The 16712-nt window shown below is 38.7% G+C and overlaps 2 protein-coding genes across 3 annotated transcripts in view; one reads left to right on the top strand and one right to left on the bottom strand.

Annotated features, from left to right (window-relative positions):
* Positions 1–16712, top strand: part of si:ch211-140l13.3 (uncharacterized) — a 46055-nt gene that overhangs the window by 11334 nt on the left and 18009 nt on the right. For both annotated transcript variants that reach the window (XM_067572346.1, XM_067572347.1), the window contains exons 4-5: positions 3401–3456; positions 4848–4929. In XM_067572346.1, coding sequence (XP_067428447.1) covers positions 3401–3456; positions 4848–4929 — 138 coding nt within the window. The remainder of the gene's footprint in view (positions 1–3400; positions 3457–4847; positions 4930–16712) is intronic.
* On the bottom strand, positions 12521–16165 carry gpr31 (G protein-coupled receptor 31). Its single transcript, XM_067572814.1, has 2 exons — positions 15289–16165; positions 12521–13883 (listed from the first exon to the last, which is right to left on the bottom strand). The coding sequence occupies exons 1-2, from the start codon at positions 15832–15834 to the stop codon at positions 13422–13424; spliced, it is 1008 nt and encodes a 335-aa protein (XP_067428915.1). The 5' UTR covers positions 15835–16165; the 3' UTR covers positions 12521–13421.

The raw sequence follows: 16712 nt of genomic DNA, 5'->3' as shown, positions 1-16712 counted from the left end.
CACTTTTCTGTTGCTAGTTTTTAGCTCTTTCTCATGCTATGTCCCAGACATGATGTAAGATTACTTCTGCAACATGTCTTAACACAGTGAGTGCGTTTACAAATGTGGTGTGTTGCACCTCTGACCACGACAGCATATCATTTAACCAATCAAAGTCATTGCAACGTTGCTTTTCTGCCACAGAAATGTTTGTGCAGAGTTCCTCTGGAAAAAAACAAAATTAGAAAGATGTAAACCGATACTCACAAACTGACCAAAGCATCACAATAACCTTTTACAAGAGACAAGTTAGATCATTAAAAACAATACAGAGACGTGTGAGCATAGAAGAAGTGTCCTCTGTCTGCATATAATACATAAAAGACACTTATGCATGGCTGTAACAGTGCTGACTGACGGTGCTCTCCTTCTTGTGTAGCATACACTGTGGTCAGGTTTTGGACCACAGTTCCCACAGTCCTCTGAACCCTTTTTACCACCTGGACCAAGTCTTTCCAGTTCTCATCGGTGCAGCTGGCAGAGCACAGCAGCAGCATACTACTATCTAACATGCTTCAGACAAGATAAGACAAGATGACTTTTATTGATTCTGTGCTGCATTTTAGTTTTGCAGCAGCAAAAGGAAGTTAAAAACGGATGCATATAGTAGATAAGAAACCTAAAAGAAAAATAATGTGGTAGAACAGGGGTTTTCAGAGACTGAGAATGTGGGACTCCCCTCAGATAAAGATTATACATTTGTCATCTGTTTGTTTAATAAAATTAATATTTACCAATACATTGTTTTGGGATTTTTTTTAAAACTCCTACATATTGATATCAGTAAGTACAGTCCACAAAAATCCAGTATCGGTCTGACTATATTTCTCACCCATTAAACACATTAAACCCTTTAAGTGTTTAGAGGTGCAGACAGGATGCAACAGCATTATGTGAGTTAAACAGACTCATTAACACTAAATTATCACATGTGCATTAAACCATTATCAACAAACAGCCGCTTTGTTTATATGGTTGTCATTTCTGATTCGGACCGTGTAGCTCGGTCTTCTCACTCACTGCTTTCACACCAAAGTGTGACATTGCTCAGATCAAGCACATTATTATCAATAGAGAGTGCAAGTTGCTCTCTTCTGTAGCAGCATGCTCTGCCCTGAGGCCTGTACTACGGAGCAAGATTAGCAGGTTGTCTTTGGGCTTAAGTCACGTTTCCCGGAATCATGAAGCTCACTTTTAACTGAGATAAGTCACCAACTTGTGCTGAACAGATAACCTGCTCCGGAGCAGGTTAGAGGATCAGATTACGATCTGTCAACACCCCGACAACTGACCAATCAGATCATTCCTGCAGGATCCCGACATGGACAAAAGTAGTCCCAAGTTTACAAAGTGACAAGTAAAAAAAGGTCGGTGGAAACATTTTATTGTTCCAGGCTTTCTATTTCCAATCTGGTTTTAAAACAGAGCTTCTAACAAACGTTTATGACACTAATCACATAATGATGATTTTACATTTTGAACGTGCAAACTTAATTTTCTCCCCGGAGTGAAGCTGATAATGTGGATGATTTTACACTCTGATTCCATCACTGCAGCTCAGAATAACACGAGACAACCTGTGTGATGATAACTGGAAATAAAAACCAAAGTTTGTCTTTTATTAGAAAAATAATCCACAAAAACGTTAATTGGCTCCCGTGATTATAAAAGCAACATTTGGGTCAGACAGACTCATCAGTCATGAACTACTTTAATACTCTTTGCTTTAGTTGAGTTTTTAATGTGACATATTCAGAATGTTTCTTCATCATCCAACTAAATAGCAAAAATACTTCAGTCATATATAATAATTCCTACATGTATTTTAAGCCTACTTTTAATATGTAGAAATGATTTCTAGTGTTTCTACATCTTCTTATTCTGTTGTATGATTACAGGCTCGCAGGCCACAACGAGAGAAGGAGACGCACGCCCAAACTCAGCGATAACAAACTGAAATTTATTGACGTAAATAACCATAATTGCAATGAGGTGTGGAAGTCAGTATCAGTGATGTTTGAAAGTGTATGAATGTGTTGCGTGTCTAATGTGAGGTGCGTGCTGTCAATGCAGAACATGCGGGGAAGGGATCAGAGAAGGACTAGAATCAGGGCAGGCGGGCTTAAATACACTCTGGTGCACTGGCCAGGTGTTCCCAGTTAGTACACCAGTGACATGTCGGCTCCACCCATCCAAGGACCTGCAACATACAGACAAACCACAGGACCAAAGGCAACAGAGGCAACAGGTTTCTGCAGGTTCTTGTTATCACCGTTTCATGTCATATCATATGAAGTACTTCATTCATGGTTCTGATGATGTCGCTTGGTATTAACAACCCGCCTCTTTCACATGAATGTGATGCTGGTTATCTGGACGGCCAGCGTTATCGGCTCAGTGAAACTAGCTCACCCAAAAGAGAGCCAGACTAAGTTGAACTTGCTTCGTAGTTACAGGCCGCTGGTGTTCTGTGAGGCTTTGTAGTTGAACCAAATTCAGAAAATCTGAAGTTATGATGGCACCAATGTCAGTATAAAGCAGAATGAAGGAGCGAGTTCTGTATCTTATCTCAGGATTTTGGTAAAAAAGACTCAAAGCACGGTCACAAAATGAGGATTGTTTACATTCAAATGTAGTCGTTAGCATCCTATTCAGGTGCTTCGTAGGATGGGAGATGCTTTACATTATACCCACAATATTACACCCCACCATGAGCAAACTGTGTGTTTACGCAACTGGTGTGAAAGACAGATTAGTCCATGTTGAAAGAGAGAGAACCATGCAGACTCAACTGTTGTGTGCAGGTTGGCATTTAGGAAAGAGATGTACCTTTAAATAGAGTTTTCAGACATAACCGTGACTCAGTCATATTGCATTGTGCACCTACGTTTCCTGCAGGTACATAAGCCGACAGTGACCTTTTTCTGTTCAGATAAGATGCCTTTAAGTGCTCATCTATTCCTCAGTTCAAGCACCACATGTGGAATAAACAAACTATTCTGTCTTTGTGATTCGCTGCAGAACAATTTTTCATGCATCAGGTGTTAGCTGTGAGCCACAGACAGGTTTTGTTACAACATAAGACACCTTGCTTATTATTAAGGACCAGTTGTGAAGCACCGGTAACGATGGCAATAATATACAATCACTCTGTTGTTTACTTTGTCAGCACTTAGAGTAAGGTGCTCTGGAACACATCTCTTAAACTTGTTATAATCACTATGTGTGGAAATGCCAAGAAGCTGTTTCTGGGCAATGGACTTGTGTTCCCTCCCACACGCATTATCTCTGGGGAACTAAAAATGTTATTTCACAATCTAATCTCCTTCTCTCTCCTACTCTGTCTCTATCTCTGTCTCAGTCTCTCTTGTAGGTCTGATGTTTCCTGTCTGTGTGCCCTCGCAGTGCGCCAAGAAGGTACATGCTGTATGATCTGATAAAAGCGCGTTCTTTAAGTTATCAGGACTATTAATAAACTAGTAAAGTCTTGGTTACACAACTCTCTACATTTGAATGAAAATAAGTGATAAAAAGATGTAGATGTAAAGACAGATTTAAGTCACATCATATTTTATTGATCTTTTATATAGATAAAAAACAAGATAATGAATATGTTTTGTTTTTTAGAGGGTAAAGCAATGTTATTGTTCTGCATTCTTGCCTTGAAGCTCCATTAATTAATATTTTCATATTAACAACGGACCAAATGTGTAATGTGAAATGCTTCACCCCCTACTGCAACTTAACGGAGCTTTTTAGCCTCATTCTGCTCGTTGTTTTGGTTTTATTTACTCTCTGGTTCACTCTCACTGCTCTTATCAGGCCTGTTTCAAGGATCAACATTCAGCTGTTTTCCACTAACTCTCTGATAAACCCACTGCATGCTATGTAGGCACTCGAAGTTAAGTTTAAATGTCAGATATGTTTCTCAGAAGTTGGTGAAGACCAAACCAGAGTGACTAAGAGAAGGGGGTATTGTACTTTTATTCATCAGTGGGCAGACACACAAGATTAAATAAATGGTTATTTTGTTCCATTTCTGCTGTATATGTAAATGTCCAACTGTTTGCCAACTGTTTGGCCATAATACCTCTAAAAGGTGATGATATTCTGGGGTTATGTGTCTTCTGCCCCCAAGTGGCCAAAGTAAAATCAGTCAGACCAAATATTTAACCAGCTAATTAAACTTTATTCTGCTCTGAGGCTTCTTAAAGAGTCTTCTCTAAACACACATGTATATTATATCTGATGATTAATTTCTTGATTAATCATTTTTGTCTATAAAATGCCAGAAAACTGTGAAAAATGATCATTATGATTATTATATTATAACAATTCCATTATTATTATCATTCTTAGAGCTCAAGGTTGTCTGATTAACACTCCAAAGTCCAAAGATATCCAGTTTACTGTCATGTATGACACATAAAAGTTAATAAAAAGGATCAGATAACGTGCATTTTTTTGTGTATTTATCATCTGATCCAGTTGTTCTGATCCAGCGCATCATGGTTCAGTTTAACGTCATTCTATTTCCATTTACGTGTAGAATATCTCTGAGGTGATTCAGAGATCTCCCACGACTAACACAACGGGATTCATGTTGAGAAATCTGCCATTTATAACTAAAAATATAGTTTTTTTTGGCAGCTAAAAGAGTGATAACAGCATCAGCTTTCATAATCCTGTTACTCCAATAACTAGTCTCACTGCCTCTCTTCTTGTCTTCTTCTTCTCTTCACATGTTTCCTGTCATTCTAATCTCTGTCCTGTCCTCCCATCTCTTGGGTCTGTTCATGGCCCCACAGCTCCCAGTCTTCCCAGTGTCATCTCCTCCATCAGATCGAAGCAGGCCTGAGGATCATCCTGTCCTGACATGTCCCAGTCAGGGTAAGAAAATCAACGCTGCTTCTCTATTTGCACACACAAAGCAACAGAATAAACGCCTGATCTTATCTGAACCAGATTTCATACCGACGTGTCGAGCCGTGTTACGATTTAAAAAGTTCTCACTTTGGTGATTCCAGTGGTTATACTGAAAAAGACTCAAATAGACTTCTCTGTAGACATTTTTTTGACAAAGAAAACAAAACAACTGAACATCCAATAATCACAGAAACACCTACACATTGATGCTTTAAAATACCACTTTCATAATGTAAAACTCTAAAATGCTTCATAACCACAAGATCCTGATGAAATGTGAGGCAGGTCTTTAGATTCCATCAAGAAAATCTGCCAGGAAACAAATAAAATTACATTTTATGATCATTTGAAACAACAGATGTAAAAAATCCAAATGCAGCTGGCTGTAATCAGTTCATTGTATCTGCTTATCTTATGGCTAAAATAATGTTAAAAAGTCAAAAATATTTTGATTTTCACTTTTCAAGTTCAAAAGCACAGTTTATAAACATTAAAACTATATCTGGAAGTCCTGAACCTTCATCCCTCATTTGCATTTTGAACTTTGTGCAGATTAATTTGTATAAGTAGAGTACAGTGAAAAAAAACAGGACGTTATAATCACAGGCACCTGAGCAATGGAGCAAGTGGAGCAAAAGCATCCTTATTATTCAGTCAGGGGGGAATAAAGTTATGGTTTTGCTGCCCCACTTTTTGTCTTTTTAAAAATAAACTTATCATCATACAGTCACCGCAATCAGGTGATTATATTTAAGCAGCTCATATCAATGATCATTTTTCTATTTTCAGCAACTGACAAAAACAAGTAATAATTAAAGCTGCAAGTAGCGTTGAACGGGCCCTCGCGCCTCAGCGCACGTCAGGCTACAGCGCAATCGAAGGGCTTCTGTGACGGGCATGTAGATGTCTTCAGACCTGGGCTGTTTTCAGACAGTGCAAGAAGGACATAAACATCACTTCCTTTGTCCATTGTTTTGCCTGCTGCTGGGGCTGCTTCGCTGCAATTTTGTAGGAGGCGCTATTCAGCCAGTTTGCATCACTGATGGAATATTGTCATGTAGATGTGTTCAGGCCGGGACTCTTATCAAACATGTAAAGTTTAGTGCAGACTGGAGCATTTACAATAAAGTTATAGCAACTTCCTCTGTCATGGCGAAACATCAAACCTCAACAGTGTGAGGATGAGAATTTTCTGCAGGGTGAGACATGTCTGTCTTGCTCACACCTATGTCATCAAAATTAAGCAAGTTTTGGGTCCATTCACTTGAATTTCAATTAGTAAACTGGAAACTCTTGATGAGTTTGTGTGTAAAACAAATTAATTTCCTAATTTTCATCAAGTTTATTTTTAGAAAAGTAAAGACTTTAAACCTACATGACCTGGTCAAAGTTTGATTGACATATGTACTGTTAGGTGTGTAGAGACAATAAGTAACTGCAGCTGGACACAGAAAAATACTCATATATTTGAATGGAGAGTGTGAGCGAACCGCTAGGTGCTCGGGCTCTAATAAAGGAAAAACTGCAGTACAGAGCTACAAATTTTAGTTTTGATTTTATTTTTCTGCAGCACTTTATCACTAAACCATCACCTTCACTCAATGAGCTCCATTCAACCCCCACACCCACCCCCCTCCTATTCTGTCTCTCTCCCTCTCAGTTAGAGAGGAGAATGTCAGTCTTCTTGTGAAATATCCTCATAAATCCCATGACTTTCCCAAATCTTACATTTAAAATCACATGTTTTAATAGGAAATTTTGTTGCGAATCCATTGATACAGGTTTGAAAGTGGTCAGACTCATAGTTTAGACGTCTGAAAACTTTGTTTGACACAAAGTTCATGCCCATTGGTTGCCTCCCCATCGGTTTACATTGTAAGGTGTGATGTGGCACTGCAACTTTCGGGGCTTATAAAATCCAAACCGCTCAAGTTATTACAAAGTTTTTAACATCTTTTGATCAGCACAGTGTCATAAGTCATGTGGTAAAGTTTGAAGCCGATACCATTAACGCCCTCGGAGGAGAGCGTTTGTTCAGGGGCCAAAATTGGGGAAAAGTTGTACTTTCATGTGTGTATTGCGGACTTCCTGTTGGATTTAGGTCAGGGGTGTCTGTGTATGATTTGTAGGTCTTGATGAGACAAATAATTGAGTTTTGGTTTGATCTCTCTACGACATTCCTACGGGCCGTAGCGGCCAATTTAGTGACATAGGTGGCGCTATAGAGCACATTTTAGCACTTTAGGGATAATTTTTATATTTTATCAAATTTTTCACCAGACCTGATGTGCATGCCAAATTTGGTGAGTTTTTGAACATGTTTAGGGGGTCAAATTTAGGTCTGAAGTGGCGAGATAACAGAACAGATACAAGAGGGTCTTCGCCCCTTTGGGGCTCAGGCCCAAAAAACGCTTTGAGTTGGTTCAGTCCAACCCGTCGTGAGACAGACAGACTTCAGCTGCTCTGAACTGTGCTTTTGTTATTATAATTATTCTCTCATTTTGGCACTTTTAAGTCTTGAGGAGCAAAAATCACCTTCTGAGTTTTGCATCAAAATAGTCCTTGATTTGAGATAATGTAGGTTAAAATAATCTGCGTTTGAAGTTATGATTGTTCATTCCTGTACAACATTACAGCTACATCAGCTAGTGGTGCTAATAGTCGACGGGCCCAGGCAAGAATTTTCACTGACTGGTACCAACCCGAAAGTGGCAAGTTCTGGTTTGATGTTTTGAAAAAGTCTATATCTCTCAACATGATAACCCTTCAACCCTGGATGGCATTTGGGAGTGGCAAGAACTTCAGACACATATCAGATACATATCTGCCCATGAGATTGCCAAGTCTTTGGGTCCTGACGAATCGAAGGCCCTTCCTGTGTTCCAGGCCTTCACTGACTGTGACACACTATCTGCGGGGGCAAGAAGACAGCATCAGATACCTGGAATGCAGATGACATGACAACAGAGGCCTTCATGGCTCTGGCAAAGGCTCCAAAAAGCATTCAAGAGAAGGTCATTTCCATTATACAGACCTGCCAACCCTGGACGAATTTATTGAGTACCACTTCCGCGACCTAGATGCATTAGATGCAAATCACTGTTGTTCGCACAATGAATTATTGTACATAATTTGCAAACATACACGTAATGTGTGTACATCATTTGCATACATGCAGCAGTCAAACAGACACAAACGTGAGGGAAGCACTGATATGCAAATTCTTTATAACCATAGCAGATTATTTATAAAAATATGTGCAGAAGCTACCACTGTTAGTTGGTCATTTATGCCTGTTTGTTCTCTTGTCTTTCACCTGCCTCAACACAGCTGACCAAGGAACACAGTTTCACTCAGGCTACACACTAACCTGCCACTACTGCTGCATTTATATAGTTTATATTGATTTCACCTCCACAATAATCAAACTTTAAGCCGATATGATTTTTGAAAATATGATTCACAGCTAATTTGAAAAGATGATGACCATGTAGCTGTAAAACCCAAACCAGCCTAAACAGACTATTTTGGGGCTATGATGAAGTAAATATTTTAGAGCTGATTAATACAACAGTTCTCATTATAGGAAGGCTATTACTCAATGGTTTGATGACTTAATGATAGTACAGGCTGAATATGAACATGACTGTTGAAACTGTAGAAGTCATCACATCCCTCCTTAAATATTGTACTTAATTTGCAGTGAGGGGTCCTTGAAGTTTTCCGGGAGTAGTTGTAGACTACAGTGCCAACACACACACACACACACACACTCCGAGCAGGCCACAAGCCCATTCTGCCTTTAACACGCATGCCTCCTGGTAACTTTCCAGATAACGTTATTTCTGTTGCACATTAACTTTTTGTCCATCGTGCCACTGCTCCTCTCACTACGGTTATGGGTTTGGCTGCAACAATAATTACGGATACACACTATGAAAAGTCACGTTTTTACAATCTGCGACACACGGACAATATATCCTAACGTTACTTTACCACCGTAAATGCCTGGTGAACAAGCAAGCTAGCGTTAGGCTAAAGTTATTAACGTTAAATATTTTTCAGAGTTGGAAGGTCTGCAGTAACTGAACTCATTTCACAATTTCAACTTTCCACATCCACCCCAGTCCGTTCACGTTTACAAAGGAGTTAAAAGTCGTGTCCTCACTTGAGGAAATAACCAGCTGGAGTGAGAAGGAGGATCGAGAGCGATAAAATCACTGTCATGTTGCTGGCGATTTGCAGTCTCTTGAAATGACATTACACATTTGTCAATTATGACCATCCCCGCTGATATTTGGGTAAAGGCAGGGTTAGACTTAAGTGCTGCATGTGCACAACTGAACCATGGATGTATGAATTGAGCTCACAGGCATCACCTGCTTTTTGCGTAGTTAAGAGTGACTCATCGTACCAGCGTACTTTGATGTCAAAATGCATACAGGTTGGCAGGTCTGATTATGGAACGCTTCACAATTCTCCTCTACGATCAACTCAACATCAATCAAGCTCGTCTTGAGTTGTTCACAAAAAAAAAGGAAGAGGAATGGAGCAAATCCCCCCTCAACTAAGGATGCAGCACCTCAAAGAGCAGTGTGCCAAGGAGGACGCTGTTGGTTATAAGCACTTCAGGTAGCAGCAAGTATACCGTCTCCAACAGATGGGGGTTGGATGAACCGACAGCTCACAAAACTCTCAACTCAAACTGTCAAACTATGCAGTGCTGATCAAATATGGATCAAGATTCTGTTACTGCATTGCCTATTTCTAGCTATTTCTGGCTATCAAAACAAACAGAGAAGCTTGTATATTCATTCTTTGGTCAGGTCGCCATTACTCCACTATATCTTTACATAGCAAATAGTTGTTTGCTGCTATATTAATGTTCAAAATGTCATATATTGGACCTTTAAGCTTTTAAAACTCTACACGACATGCATGCAATAGACATGATATTATCATGTCTAGCCTAGATAATCAAATACTGTGATTTCCTTCACACAGCGTTCAGAATAGTTATCTAATCTAAAAATGCTCTTGGCTCCAAACCGTACAAGTGTGCCAAGTTTCATGCTTTTATGTGCAGATGCTGCAGGGCGATAATAGCAAAAACAATTATTGTCCCAAAAACATAGTAAAGCTACTCATTTGAAACAGTTCTCATGTTTCAATGTACTTATATGGACCCTACAACAAACTGGTACCAAACAGATTTTGCCACATTAGGTGGTACCAAATTCTGGCCCACGGACTATAACAGCTCCCAGTAGAACCTGTGTGTTGGATTGGAAGTAGATAGCTGCTGTGAGGCCGTTTCATTCATCCAATTGTTTTTACTTTGTTGCAGTTGTTAGACTTTGAAGATGTCTTGTGAGTATTGAGAACAGCAACCCTCTGGTTTAATATTGATTAACCAGATTTAATTATACAAATCATAATGTGATGTGTTGTAAGACTATTTCATTTATATAAATTGTTTGTCCTTGTTTAACCTTGACGCTGGTCTAGTATGAATATAATTCTTCTAATAATCATTTCCTGTCCTCATACACCCAGTTATAAACTGTTCTTGATGATTCCTGGTTTTCATAGCAAACTCATTCTATCTAGACTGGTGCAGGTGACTGTTTCTTGACATAATCCAAAGGTTAGGTGGTGTAGATATGCGGGAATTTTTTTTTTTTTAATTTTCTGGGGGAGGACACCCATGGAGCTTTTCAGACTCAATAGAGCCAGTAATAAAAACCACATCCACGCTTTTCCCGGGGCAGAACTTACAAAATGGCTTAAATAAAAGGTGACTCATATCTGAACTTCGTGGGGATGTTTATAAGACAGCAGCTCTTATCAGTAAAGGTATGCTGTTAAATACCAAGCTGGAAATACAAAGTTCAAACCTGTTAAATCAAGTCTCAATAAAGAAAGATATTTCAAGTTATTTTTGATAAGAACAAAGATGAAGGATCAGTCAGCAGAAATGTACTCAGCGATAAAGTCTCCCATCTCTGAAAGTGATCCCTGCTCTGTTATTCTACTTTTCTGTTAGAAAAACAATGTATTTCTCTCAATGGAGCGATTGTCTCAGGGGTAAAATATCTAAAGCATTTATTGAGACACAAAATAAAAAAAATAACTTGGGGTGATATAAACCTGAATTTTACCATAAATCCTTTTGAATAGCTAAAAACAAATGATCACATTAATAGTGTTAATAGGATTTATTTCTCTTTGTAACAAAACAAATCGTGCATTTAATAATGCTAATATATCTGCTGCATTCATGCCAGGATGACTTGTCATTACTTGAATTGCTCAAGTTTGACACATTTAAACGCCTACAACCGAAAACACTGTAATGAATGAAGGCATTTCTCACTTTGTAGATGTAGGTCATTAACACCTGACGCTGGTGGCTGTAGCGCTACGTTTGACACCTGATGTTGGTGATGGCAAATGAGAGATATCAGAGCCCATAAATAAATCCTAAACATGTCCTACTTGGTCCTATTGGTACATTTATAGTTCTATTCTTTATATTTAATTAATTCTGACTGTTCAGTGTTCATCAGCGTACTGTAAAAACACGAAAATCCAGCTCTGCTCCGGTCAAAGCTACACAACTAGTTGACAAAGTACACAAAAAACACCACTGCAGGCTGTTAAAAGTGTGTTTGCTCATCAGCTCTGATATTGTTTTATTGAAGGTCATACTTTATATGACACATGTGTTCCTCTCTTTACTCTGTAAATATTTGTTTTTATACACTTTATGACACATTGTTGTTTGGTAGATGTGATGAATATTGTTGCTCACATTTTCACATCTTTACTGATGATTACTGGTTTATACATATATATATATATATATACAGTTCTTGTTATGTTTGTTTGTGACCTTGAGGTAAGTAGGAAGTGGTCTTGTTTTTAATCACGTAGCCACGTTTTTGAAGCGCTTTAAATCTAATTGTACATTAACTACTGTATCCAGGGATCTTCTTCCCGTCTTTTTGTTGTTTTCTTGATTTACAGCAACTTTTTTTTTCTAAAGCTCCAATTAAACACAAGTTTTTCTCAGTTGTGTTTCCAATTTTAAGTGTTATGCTAAATTAACATCATTTTCAATAACGCTGTAATAAACACAAAGCAATAATGGGAGGATTTTTTTTTTTTTGTGACACACAATGAAACATCTAAAACAAACAGCTGAGTCAAAGTTAGAAGACATTTAACCCAGAATCACCAGACTCCCTCTGGGTGATACCTAATGAATTACTCATCTATTTATAGCCAGATACTGAACAACAGACAGACCCTCACTTTACTCCATTGTTATTATTGATGATGTCATCACGGTGAGTGAAACCATCCAGGTGACTTATCCAGGCGCAGTGGAGTATCTGTGAGTAAGGGTCATATAGTCTGGCTGAAGGCATGACTCATAGGTTATTAGGGACATTTTACATTTGTGAAATATGTCATGTCATGTCAGTGTGCTGGTTTCATGGTTGTCAGACTGGGACGTTCAAAACATCAAAGGTTCCCCAACACCATGCGAGACAGTTTATACTTTATTATAAATAATGTTTATTAGAAAATATCCCAGACATAAAATATGTACAGTTTTATCTCCATATACAGTATAAACAGTTATAGAGTCCTTAAATCAACATAAATAACCAGCTTCCTGTTTGGGCCTTTAGGATTATTTAAAAGGGTGACTGATCACAGTCTAATATGTCTCTAGTGTGTGCACACATTTAATCCCCTAACACAAGGAAGCCATGTTAGTGAATATTGTCTATAATTAATAGATATGATTTATTTTTTTTTCCTCTTTAGTTTAAAATTTGTCACCACTGTACAGTTTAATAGAAAATATATTTTACAGATTAAAGATTTAAAAAAAAAAGCTTTGAGCCTCAACTTGATGGTTTAAAAACACAAATGCTTGTTTGACTGTTGAAGATTTGTGAGATTGGTATGATTGGAAAGATAAAATTCCTGGGTTGTTTTTTTTTGGCCTCTAACACTTGAAAGCTATTTATTAATATTTATGGTCAGAACTACTCATTTTGTTGTCCAGGCAAAACAGAAAAACAGATGTGTGTACTTTGGCTGAGGGCCTTTCCCTTTCACCAAACAAAATCCACCAACATTGATACATTTTAGACTAATAGAAGATAATTTCACATGCTGAATCACTACTGCAGTATACTGAATATACAGAAGAACACATGACACGCTAATGGTCCCTCCTGTTTATATTACATGTATCTATTCTATTTCAGAATATTAAGAAAATACAAACTTTAATAATTACTGCACGTCTAGTTTTCACTTTACATTCACAGTCCCCGTTTATAAAGTAACTACATTTTTTTGGGGCGCACTGTCAGTCTCAGGTAGCAAGCTGTTGGGTTGGACAGGTGTCAAATCCAGTCTCTTTCCCTTGAATTTCAGATGACATGACTGCGTGCAGGGTGTGAGTTTTGTCCCGTTGAGCTGTCTAACGGCACTTGAATGCCTTTCTGCAAGAACGGGAAATAATTGGTTAGATAAAGCGCTTTGAACTTGGTGCTACAGAAGCAGTAGACCAGCGGATCCAGTAGACAGTCCATGTAGGAGAGGACCATGAGGCCGTCGAAAGCCACAGCGGCTTTATCTTGGTAGACTTCCGCCAACTCTTTGACCCGGACGACCAGCAGGACCACTCTGGCTATGGTGCAGGGGAGGAAGCAGAAGGAGAAGACCACCATGACGGATGTCACCAGGAAGACCGCTCTCCTCAGCTTGGTCTTATCCCCGACTGTCTTTTTCCTCAGTCGGTTGACGATGCGCACCGTGCAGTAGACCAGGATGATGAAGGGGATGATGATCTGGGTGAAGAAGACCGCTTCTCGCACACTGTCCACCACGTCCTTAAATCAGATAAAAGATCTAATTAATTGTCATATACGTACATCAACAACAAGGTCTTGTTCTTGATTGGTTGGCCTTAGTGTCCCTAAAAAGTTTAACCATCAGTAAGTAAATCACTGCACATTGGACAGTGGTGGAAGAAGTACTCAGATTCTTTATTTAACTACCAATACAACCATGTACAAATACTCCATTACAAGTAAAAGTCCCGAATGAAAAATCCTACTTAAGTAAAAGTACAGAAGTATTAGCAGCTTGTTCTGCAGAGGAATATCTTCCCTGATTGATAAATTATTAATCTAAGACTGATGCCTCAGTGCTTCAGTGGCATTTTACTGTTGTAGCTGGTCAAAGTGGAGCTAATTTCAACTGCTTTACATACAGTTAGCTAGTTTAGTCCAGTGGTTCCCAACCAAGAGCTGCGAGATGCTTTTATGTGAAATGTTGTACATGTTTTTAAAGGTTAAAAACTACTAAGCCTGTTGTATGTTTTTTTTAAATATCTTTATCAGCAAAGTAACTGGTAACTTAGACTGTCAAATGTAGCAGAGTAGAAGTATAGAGTAAAATCGTACAGTACTTAGAAAAATCAACTTAGTTACTTTCCACCATTGATCAGGTATATTTAAAGGTAACCAACAATACTTATGCTTCTTGCTACCAATTAACTCAGCAGTGAAACAAATCTAACCATGTGTTAAACTGACTGCAAACAATGGATTAATATTTAAACACAAACTCTGAGGTCTCCCAACGTAGCATCTCTTCCCTTTTTTTCTAATAATTTAGATATGTTTTCAGTTTCAGCATGCACAAAATCTTGTCCAAATTGTAGCTCCGGCATGTGTGGTGCAGATTGACAAACTCCAGGCTCAACGCATTTCAACTTTTGCAATGCGTTGGTGCAAAAATAGCTCTGGTGAGATAACCACCACTACTCTGTTGACCCTTCAGAGGCCACCGTGGACCCACAGACTTCATTTCTGATAAGGCTTCTCATCCACTTAATCACACACACACACACAAAATCAATCATTTTATCATTTTCAACATCATTAACCCTTTTTTTCTTTTACATAATAAATTGAGTAACTACAATTGACACAAAGTACTTCTGTATTTTGTGTGTGTGAACTCTGCATTGCATAAATAAGATTGATGCAGCTTTTGATGTAAGCATTGACATCAAAACACTCCAGACAGTGTTGTCAAGCTGTTGTTGCTACATGCCCGCAGCATACATCATGTAAATGAGATAATAACTGCTCTTTCTACATAGATGTCACGTGAAGCAGAACAGTTCGGGATGAGTCATTGTACTGTACACTCATGCACTGTATCCCCTTCTTTGTGCTGAAGCTGAAAACCTACCAATAATAACACATTAAGTATGATGCACTGTACCTTGATCAAGGCGTCGTTCTTCGGCTCATCTTCGCTCTTGTGGCTGTTGCAGCAGTCGAAGTTCTGGAGCATGGTGGGGATGGTGAGAGGCAGAAGAAGCAGCCATATGATGATAGAGATCTGAGGAGATTTCTTGATAGCCCTCAGGAGATTCTTGCGACCGGGGTGGACCACGTTAAAATATCGATCGATAGAGGTCACCGTCAGGAAGGCGATGCTGGCCCCTCGGTTTAAAAACAACATGAAGAGCATAGCTTTGCAAACAACGTCATTACTACTCCTCCTTTCTCCTTCGATAAAGTTGTAAGCCTTTATGGGCAAACAGAAGAGCAGGAGAATGTCTGCCACCACCAGGTTGAAAAGGAAGATATTATTGGTGTTGGATTTCCAGAACTTCAGTTTGAATATGAAGAGATGCAGAACAGATGCATTCAGAGGCAGAGCCAAGATGAAAATCACAATCATGACAGCTGCATAAAATTTATACAGTGCCTTGTTTGTGGCATTGCAATCTTCAATGAGCTGGTAAGCACTGTTGTTTCCCATTTCAACAGTCAAATACACTTGCCAGGTAACTTGCAAATATGAATTACAAGCTGGAAAGATTTGTGTCCCACATATATAAGCAATGTATCCTTCTTCCTTGACTGAAGTTTCACTCTACAAGCTGCAACAAGAGCCCTTATCTTCAGATCACAAAGGAAACAAAATCCTGCCAAACAAGTTCCTCAATGTCCTCAGTTGTAATCCTCTTAAAACGATTTCAATTCTTCTTTCAGTCTTTGTGCATGTTTCTGCATTTGAATTTTTCTGTCCTGTGTTTAGAGAGTCAGAGAAGGTCTTGAAGTAATTCTGTCAGTGTGCAGAGCAAATGGGAGGCGACTCCTTTGGGTTTGCCGTGCTATTGAGCTTTAGCCCCTCCTTTATAGCCTGAGGAGGTGAGTCACCAGCTGCTTTTCCCCCTGTGGGTCTAGTGAACTTACAAAGGCTAACACCATTTAAATTACATATAACCAAAGCTTGTTTTTAGTGTGTTTAAATATCAAACTAAGCCCTAATGTGCAGAGATATTTTTAATGATGAAAACAGAAAAAAAGTCTGAAGGTAGTTGTCTCAAAGGATGAGTTCACAATTTTTCAAGTGTGTCTTAAAACAACAGTCAGGAGCCTAAATGAACAGTGAAACATGTTTTTCTTTCTGTAATCATTCCTCCTGTTCGTACTGACCATTAGAAGATCCCTTCATAATGCACTTACAATGGAAGTAATGGGGAAGAAAATCCACAGTCCTCCTTCTGTGCAAAAATGAAGCTAATATGAAGCTTCAACCGTCCAAATGAGTCAAATCAAGTAGATATCTTTCAACGTTACAGTCTTTTTAGAGCCAAAGTCCCTCTTTTTGTTACTATACTTCCTCCACAGCTC

This window comes from Thunnus thynnus, chromosome 18, assembly GCF_963924715.1.
Source record: "Thunnus thynnus chromosome 18, fThuThy2.1, whole genome shotgun sequence".
Lineage (NCBI taxonomy): Eukaryota > Metazoa > Chordata > Actinopteri > Scombriformes > Scombridae > Thunnus > Thunnus thynnus.
Note: the sequence above shows the minus strand (reverse complement) of the source record. Positions and strands in the feature narration are given on the sequence as shown.